The sequence below is a fragment of the Beta vulgaris genome, chromosome 8, assembly GCF_026745355.1.
Source record: "Beta vulgaris subsp. vulgaris cultivar EL10 chromosome 8, EL10.2, whole genome shotgun sequence".
In the NCBI taxonomy this organism is placed as follows: domain Eukaryota; kingdom Viridiplantae; phylum Streptophyta; class Magnoliopsida; order Caryophyllales; family Amaranthaceae; genus Beta; species Beta vulgaris.
The window spans coordinates 58562788-58572810 of NC_079209.1; the positions used below are offsets into that span (position 1 = coordinate 58562788).

General features: G+C 34.7%; 1 protein-coding gene across 1 annotated transcript; it reads right to left on the minus strand.

The window, feature by feature from the left end:
- Nucleotides 1-2014: 2014 nt before the first annotated feature.
- On the minus strand, nt 2015-5908 carry LOC104902197 (nucleolar GTP-binding protein 1). Its single transcript, XM_010689895.3, has 2 exons — nt 5752-5908; nt 2015-4254 (listed from the first exon to the last, which is right to left on the minus strand). The coding sequence occupies exon 2, from the start codon at nt 4230-4232 to the stop codon at nt 2202-2204; it is 2031 nt and encodes a 676-aa protein (XP_010688197.1). The 5' UTR covers nt 4233-4254; nt 5752-5908; the 3' UTR covers nt 2015-2201.
- Between the last annotated feature and the right edge of the window lie 4115 nt (nt 5909-10023).

Here is a 10023-nt window from a genome sequence, read left to right on the forward strand (position 1 = left end):
TTTGTTCAAATCTATATTTCGCGGTTTACAAATTTCTTGACTACTATGTATGCTATGAGCATCTTATGTTTTGGTGTTTACATGACTTTCTTTTTTCCTCCTTTTTCTTTTTTCCTCTCTCGCTCTTTAATAAGAAGAAAGAGATAGTATCATTTGGATTTTGGCGGCATTATTTAGTTTTTTGACTGGATTTTTGGCTGTATTTAGTTTGCCTACTATTCATAAATCATAACATTGAAGTGACATCAATCCCTTTACCAGTCACATCAAAAATCAAACTACAATTTTCAAACAAATACTCACATACTTGAGCTGATTTCGCTTATGTTACACATAAGTTGTTTTCTTACTCATTTTTTGATCAGAAAAAAACATGAGTGGAAAACGAAAAAGTTTTAATGAATAAATTAGCAAAAGATAGTACTAAGTATGTCATGCAAATGGTACACTCGTGTGTATAAACTACAAAAGTATGTAATATTATCTTAAATGATCATATTTTAATTGGAAAGGCGAGGGGCAAGGTTCAGAGAATGAAATAGAAACTACATACTTTATTTTACTTGCCAATTGCAATGTCTTTCATTTTGAGAAGTTACATACTACATGCAATATTGATATTTTTTGTAACATATTATCTCTTTCTCCCTCATAGCACATGAGATACCTTTTCTATCTCATTTCATCTATTTGTCCTCCTTAAAAACTGTTTCATATTCCAACGATACAAATTGTAAAAAAAAAAAGAAAAAACGAAGGGAATAATGAATATGAACTAACAAAATGTTAGAACACGTTGTAAGTCACTTATGATAATTTGGAAAAGCAATTTCAACTTGTAGAAATCATTCTAAAATAACTCATAGTTAAAATGATTATGAGAAGATCGTTCATAGTTGATACTATTTTAACCTATCAATATTGTGTCAGTAACAGCAATGGCAACGTGCTTAGTACGCATTTTTGGACTTGCAACACCCATTAAAGTAGGAATGTTCTTCGAAAGTTCAGTTCAGACAAATTTAACTCACTAGTTTCCTCCCACACTTTCAGTTCGATTTAATTTAGTCGTATACCCCTCAACTGAAGCTCTGGTTGGGAGCCTCGTTCTCGTTGGCCCTATCAGATTTTCTATTCACCCTGACCTAAATTGAGTTATGTTCCTACACCATTTGTTTAGACTTTTACCAACTTTTAAACCTTGTTTTCCAACTCTATTTGGCTTGGTCGCTACTCACTATGGGTTGAGAATCCCCTAATTAATGGCACTGTGTTGCCAAGACCATATGGGCTATGGCCTATGATATTGCAGCAAATAAAAACTATAGGTACAGTATTAGCAATACAACCATGAAAAGAAAATTTACAATTGCCCACTTATTCTAATTTTTCTCCCCAAACCCTAGTCCTCTTCCTCCCTAGTCCTCTTGTACTCCTTGCCAAAGTTTTCGAAATTGTACACAAAATTATATATAATTGAAGTATAGTTTGTACATCAATATAACGTTCTACTCAAACTGAAATGGTTTCGAAAGAATTGAACGAGGAGCGCATGAGGTGAAAATCTCATGTACGATTCTGTAAAGTGGCAATAAGAGTGATGCTATTCCCACTCAGACCAAGACATAACTTTTACTTGTTCAAATAACAATTATTTGAACGACGACTCTCTTTTCTGTATGCTCAACTCAGTTTGAGTTGAGCATAAAACATTAGTATAAACAGGTTTACATAAGTTTTAATAAATCTTACAAATAACTTCATCAAAGCACCTTGAATATACCTATACCGAATATTTAGAATAAAAATCTTTGATAAACCTACTAACTGCAAAAAATTCCACTGTGAGAGCCACATTTACAAAATGATGTTTTCACATTACTATGGGATTACCATGAGCACTGTCTACAAGCTCTAATTTGCAATTTGAACACCAGAGTTACTCAACTATCAACTTTGCAGGAAAAGAAAACAGAATGCTATCAGAAATAGGACCACCAGAGCATAATAGGTGTTTGAAGCCAAAAGATAATCCGAGAGTTGGTAAATAGCAATGGGTACAGCAAAAACAATAATAGTAAAATGCAAAATATTTGTGATAATATTCCAAGTAAATAGAAATAACTGGTCCCAAAAATACATAAGCTCTAGTCAACAAACAAACCAAAATTGGAACTAACTCAAAAAGCAACTGTAATGACTTAACGCCGGTCGGTTTTACCAGTGGAGCGCTTACCGGAGTATAAATGTTTGGGTTTGAGAGTAGGAATGACTCTATCTCCTTCTCCCTTATGCGCGTTCTTGTTCCTCTTCTTGGAAGATTTCTTAGCAAGATTAATAGCTTTACCTTTCTGGGCAGAGTCCTTGAATCCTTCTCCTGGAACAACTTCCATTGGTGGCCGTGATTTTGACCTAGACCTAGACCTAGATCGAGACATAGCTCGCAACTTCTTGTTTAATTGCCCGCCATCCATATCCATATCCATGGCATCACCTTCTCCTCCTGTGTCAGGTGACCTCAGCCTCTTTCGTCCTCTTGATTTGCTACGAGCTCTATCTATGGCTGCAGACGGGTCTAGACCCAATTTTGTCAACTGCCTACCCATTCTCTCAGTCGTAAACTTCTTATCTTTATCAAACTTCCTTGGTACAATGGGTCTGTTTCCTGCAGTAGTCTTCTTCATCCTGTGTTCTTGGATAAGTACGCTTTTCTTTCTCCTTATTTCAGCCAGTGCTTCTCTCTCAGCTGGTGTTAATTGCTCACCATCCATCTCAAACTCTTCCTCAGCCTCATCTGCAAGACGAATCCCTTCTTCTCTCTCCAACTCTTCAAGCCTATGCAAGATATCAGGATCAACAAAGTCGTAAACATTGTGCCCATCAAGAAACTCTGGCATAATATCCTCTTTCCATTCATCATTTGCTAAGATGTAATGCTTCTTCAAGCTAGCAGAGTACACACCAGCACCACCATTCTCATCCTCTAGATCCCTTTCAGTTATCCTCTTCTCTTTCTCTGCTGCTTCCTTGGCCTTGGCTTCCAGGACCCCTGGAGGTATGCAAGGTGGCCTTTCCTTATGGTCTCGAGGTTTCGGCATCGCAACATGGAAGCGGTTCAGACAGTCATTTATCTTCTTTGACTTCATCTTCAGTTCAACCCTCTGATCTAACAGCCTGTCACAAGCTGCATTCTTCACTGCAATAACCCCTTCTTCTGTCAAGGTACTCATGGTTAGAAGAACTCCCTCTTCATTGGTTGCCTCACCTCCCTGGCCTACCAATGTTTTTAGAGCCTCAGATTTCATTTCCATGACCAACTTCTTGTCTTCCTCGGGAATATTATCAAACGACTGCAGATCTGTTTTGTTGCACACTATGATCAATGGTTTATTCATAAAGAGAGACTTAATACTGTGAAAGAGAGCAGCTTGTTGGGTGATTGTATATCCACATGTTCCAGAGATGTCCAAGAAGTAGAGGACTGCAGCTCGCAGATGTGCAAGAGCAGTGATACTGCACATCTCAATAATATTCCTATCTTCAAAGGGTCGATCCAGAATCCCTGGGGTATCTATCACTTGATACCTCAAATACTTGTAATCCGTATGACCCACAAAGAGTGACTTTGTTGTAAATGCATACGGCTGCACTTCTACATCTGCCCTAGTGATCTTGTTCATGAATGAGCTCTTCCCAACATTAGGATAACCACAAATCAATATAGTTCTTGTATTTGGGTCAATGGAAGGCAACCTAGACATGTGCTGCCTAACCTGCTCAAGATAAGCCAAACTAGGGCCGATTCGCTTGATCACTGTGCACATTCGCCCAAGAGCAGCAACCTTAAGACACTTACATCTGTACAGAGAATCACCATACTTCAATAGCTTAACATAATCCTTAGCAATCTTTGAAATGAGATTTCTGGCAGTATTCACTTGCCCAAGGGCAAGTTTGTAATGATCCTTGTTGTAGAGAACGTGAAGGAGATCACCATAAAAAGGGTGGATATCATCGAGCCTAGGGAACTCATCAATAATGGCAGACAGCTTCTCCTGAAAATTCTGCTGTGTGTATTTCACTTTCCTCATATAAAACTGCCGAAGGCGAGTGATTGCATAACCTTTGTGGACAACTGTTGGGGTTTGTCGTTGAGTTCGTGATAGAACAATGTCTATCATATCCTTCCCATTGGGAACAACAGTAATTTTTTTTAGGTTATATTGCACCATCTTTACAAGGTAGTTCTCAAACCTGAAGAGGGGAAAAGGAAAATCAGGTGAGCTAAATTAGAAAGAAAAATGCTATATAGAATAAGATTAGGAAGAAAAACAGGACATGAGAACCAAAATTCCTAGTAATTCAAAAATTGGCATTCTTTAAGGCTTGCAAAGGAAAGTTCACCAGAAAACAGAACTCTTTGCTCTTCACAGTGCTATTGAGTATTGACAACTCAAAATCTCTGGAAATGCAATATATTGAATCATGAACAGACAAACAAATATTTAAATGGATTTGTAATATGTAGTACTTCAGCTAAATATCCAATACTAAACTCTAGCACATGCAAAATCCGTAGTAAAGTCAGACCCAGATTAGACTTTTTGATAGTTTTTGTGCACTCACTATTAGCCTCTTTTAGATTGTCACATTATGCATGAGTTAGATTTGTTTCACAGATTACCCAAGTAACAGATTTAGTTTATCCCAATTCAAGAAAAGCATAAATCTCACTTCATCGGCAACATTCCATGATCTGCAGAAAAAATAATTGGTGGACAATAAACATAGACCACACACAACATCAAGTATTCATTTGGTAAGATTATTCTGTTACATGTGCACAAGTAGACTCTAATAAAGTTTGCAACCAATCCATGTATGCAAAGCATCCAGATATATTCAAATTCACAGACCATATTTTTCCTGTGAAATTGCTTAGGAGCCTAATTATAGTCCTACATATGCAGAATATCTAGTTAACTGTCCACCCAACCCAATCACATAAATTAAGAAAGAAAAATGTCTAAAACTATTTCAAACGTGTTATGAAACGATGGACACATGACCCTTGTTTTGCTCTCTGACCGAGATAATACTTTCAATCAACCCGACATGGATAGCAGAATGCCTTCCAATAAATCGACGAGTAGCTATTCATCAACATCCTTCTCCCTGACTCATGAGTCCGCACTCCCTATCTCCAAATGAAACTCAAGTTCTACTAATTCACTAAACTTCACTCATCCCCACATAAACAATCAACAAGCGAATAGGATTAGGAAGCTTTAGAAATATAACCAAAGCAGATTGGTCCTGAGTTCTAACCCATTTCAACCTCTTCCTTAAATTTGCAAAAGAAACACCCAATTCCATGATTCCAAAATTGGTTGAAAAAGAGCAACCTTTTTTCTTCGAAGCAAATAAGCAATACTTGATTCTTGTACAGTTTACTCTTATCATCTTATGTATACAATATATTAAGAGATATAAACATATCCATGAAAAACCATTTCTAGCAAAATAAACTCCGACTCTATAAAAAATATCTCTCTCTCTCTCTCCTCTTTATCATTTCATCTTGTAACTACATATAGCGAGGACCAAGATCCACATACATCCAGATAAATCAACAAATCAATTAGACAAATTCAATTCAACAAATTCAGCAATAAAATCACAAATTCAGAACAAAAAACTTAGCAAATACACAACTTTAAGAATAAAGTAGATTACAAAAAGAATTCGGACCTTTCCCTGAGATGCGATGAATTGTTGGCGGTCTGGAGGTGCGCACGAAGAGAAGGGGAGCCGCCTGCTGGTGGAGAGAGTGTGAGAGTTGAGGCCGAGTAGAAGAGACTTAGGGTTTTAGTCTCATGTTAACAAAATAGAGGTAGGTCTAGGGTTTTGTTATTTTCTCCTCGATTGATTTGCTTAGGTGTTGGGGTTTCCTTTTGAGTTAGGGTTTGTTCTCTCCAACTTAATTTCAGTTCAGTTCAATTCAGTTTAGTTTTAGGCGATACTTTTACTCTCACATATCACTATTTATTTTCGTTCAGTTCAATTCAATTCGGCTCAGTTCAGTTGTTTTATGCCGAATAGAACAGACCCTCAACCTGAACTGAACTGAAATAAATTGAATTAAGATCATCCTAATTGAAGTAAAATTATTTGAGGTGTTCATAAATATCTGATCCGGTCGACATGACTCGTGATCAAGTTGATCTGATCCGGTTAATCTGATATCTAATTTTTAGATTTTGTATATTTTGGATCAGATGACCATAAATTTTCGGACCGTATAAGGATTAGGAAATTTCATATCCATATATCCGAAAACATTCATTTTCAAGGTTAGATATTTGAAATATCCAATGATTTGATTCGAAACTTAGTTAATGAACTTTTCCTTTGAAAAATTTGATTATTTAATCAGATTCGATCACATTTTTTCCGATCCAAAATTCTATATTGGACTACTATCTGAAATAAACACCCCTAAAATCTGTGAGCGGAAAGTAGTTGAATAAAACCTAAATGAGCTGAACTAAAACTGTGCCCAAAAGAAATGGCCTAATGAGGTCACATTTTTTTAAAAAAAAAAAAGTTGATACACAAGTAATCATTTTTAAAAAAATATTTATCCAAAAGTAAAAGCATCACTTTGATGTAAATATTTGTCGATGCATGATTTCGGCTATGAATATATCTAATTATTTGGCTACCTCCGTTCTTTTTTAAGTTGTACCAAGAGGTCTTGTCATGTTCGATTGTCCGTCAACGCACAACTTTGTACATAACAATGTCTCTAATTGTATATTAAGTAGAAACTATAAAAACTGAATGATGGAACTCTATAACGAGTCTATTCTACATATAATTATGTTTTTCCTTTTGCATAAATTAAAAAAATCAATTAAAATTTGTGAACGATTTTAATGTTAACATGTTACAATTCAAAAGTACGAAGGAGGTATTAGTAAAATTTATGAAATTTTCTAATACTGAAGATATATACATTAAATCTAATTTAACAAGATTTTAAAACTTATATATTATGCATACAAGTTCATGTATAAATAATATATGAAGACCATACTTAAACTTATCAGTAATATCAATATGATTATTTCATATCCATGATATTATAGCTTCCTAAAAAAAAGTATATTGCACTAATTTGTATGCAGCAATATCACATTAATTCTCATATGACATGGAAAAATATTACATTAATTCTCATATGACATGGAGAAATAGCAAAAATGAGAAAATAAATCAATTTTTTTCGCTAAATATCTTACCAAAATAGCCTTTATAAAATATTGTGATTTACATTAGGTTCATTTCATCATTTGTAAACCTATTAATAGAACTCTAGTAAATCTACACCATTTTGAACGATTTGTTCTAAAAAACACACTCTGTTTCTTTCTCTCTCTCTTACACACACTGACACACACACACACATTTATATATCGTCATAATTATCTCTGGTGTATTGCATTTCTTCAAATATAGTAATGAAAATGACTTTATTTTCACACCTCACTTTTCACGAATTAATCGTTTTAATATTTACGGGCTTGAAAGTAGAGGAACAAGTAAGGAGACAACGCGATTCAAACCACAATCTTATAAGATATAAGGTAATATTCTAACGAAGTGAACGTCTTCTTTAAATTGGTGTATAGCATATAGTAATCATAATATAGTTGAGAATATTATCTCTATTAGAAGATTGTTTTGTACTAAAATTTTGTCCTTAAAAAAGTAGAAAAATTCTCAGTGACAACCTTCAAATTTGACTTTTTACTACTGATAGTAAAAAAAAAAAAATTGATTATCAGAAATAACCTTAAAGTTTTGACTATACGCCTATACCCCTCTCAAGTCTCGAGTTCTCGAGTCTCACCTTAAATTTTAATCCTAGGTTTGAAGTTGGTCCCTCTCTTGTAGCAATATCGTGAACATCCTTTGAAGGCCCACTTCAACTACCCAAGTTGCATCATATTTGGACCAGTAGCATTCATAGCAGATTAGCAGTATCCTTAGCTTTGTACCACTCAGCTGATGCTCTACTTTGGCCCTAACAAAACTTTCCATTTTTTGGGCCCAAATCACGCTCCTATATCACTTTTGAATTCGACATGGTTATTGAGAGGGTCAATAATAGTCAAGCTAGTAGCAAAGTGCAAAAATTATAAGCTGGTTGAAGATTACTATATGTTTCCTCCGTTTCTTAATAAGTGCAACATAGAGAAAGTGGGGGAATATCAAGGAATGTAGAGAGATAAAGTTGGGACCACAATAAAGTAGAGTAATTCAAGTGATGAAACAAAAAAGTTGTGGTCCCCTCTTGCTTTTTGGTGGCATATTTGTAATAATTATGAACTTTTTTTACCATTTTGAGCTTGGTTGCACTTATTGTGACTATTCCAAATAAGGGAAATGTTGCACTTATTAAGAAACGGAGGTAGTATATAGCAAATTAAATAAGCTAAGCTTTCATAATAATACTTTTTATACTAACCTCTATTTTTAAATAAGTGTAACAATTTAGTTTTTATGTTTGCCAATATATAACTTTGATCATTAATATCTTTATTTATGTATAGTAAAATTTATACAAAAAGTTGATATTATGAAAATATTCATTGAAACAAATCGAACAATATTTTATATAATCATTTTCGTTTTTAAATAGTAGTTAAAAAAAATACCGTCAAAGTGAGATGTGTGAATAGTGCAAAAGTCAAAGCGTTGCACTTAAAAAGAAACAAATTAAGTATTTAGTTGCACCATTTTCTTTACTAACGTACTCCAATTTAGTATCTCTGATTGCATATAAATAAATATTATAACAAGTTGATATTTGTAATCCTCACATTGAAACGAATCTAACAATACTTCATTTGACCATATTTTTCCAAATGATTGATAAACAGTGTCTAAATGTCAATTGGTGCAACAAAAGAAAACGGAAAAAATATAATAAGGCGTCTCATTTCTTCAACATTCCTTGGCCAACTTGTAAGCTACATGTTGTGAAATTGTGATGCCTGCTCACAGAAGTGTAATTTCACCTCATCAAACCTGTGGTTGAGCTCACAAGCAATTAAAGAACTCTCGAGTGAATATTGTGGGTTTTGGGATTGTGGTCCTTGTTGAAATCAATTAAAAGGCTGGTGTACCAATTGATGAACAAGCATAGGAAAGGAGACTGGAGAGAGAGAAGTGGGAATATGTAATTCTAAACCATATTTATCATTTGTCTATTCCAAAAAAAAAATGGTCCAAGTTTTTGGTCTTATACCGAGCCTTTCTAACTAAAGCTATGTCAATGAAATACTATGTCCCATTAAACACATTTTAACTTGATCTGATGTCAAATAGGTCAAGTTGAGTTAGATTCGTGTTCAAGTTCGAAAAAATTGGTTGAAAGTCTCAACCTAAATCTATCCCATGTATATAACAGGGTGAAAACTTTATACTAACTCGATCTATTTATTAAATTAAATAAACAATTTTCAAAAAAATTAAATTAACAAATTTACTACATGTTTCTGTCAAGAAATTAAGAGATTGTAGTATGTTAAGAGACTTAATGTGGCACGTGGCCTCCAAGTAGGTACGCCTGAGCTGCGTTATCCGTACATCGGAATCTTGCAAAAGAAGGTTAGCCTACCCCGAGGGTGGTCTCGGGATCGCCCCTTTGACGCTCAAGTCAGTAAATGATTAAGGTAGAGAGAGATGCTCTGGATTTTATAGCTTAGAGTTACTTACCTGATGATAGATGAGACACCGCTATTTATAGAGGATGAGACCTCCAATAAATGAAGGTATTTCAGTCATTTCCAGCTGGTGGAGGATTGTCTTCCCTAAATATAGGGGTATTTTAGTAACTTTGTCATAAGTGGACTGGTCCGGAAAATAGACCCAAACACGCACTACAAAAATAATCTATATATGTTTAGCATTTTTAAAAATATATGACTGTTACCTACCTTCAACCAAACCTTA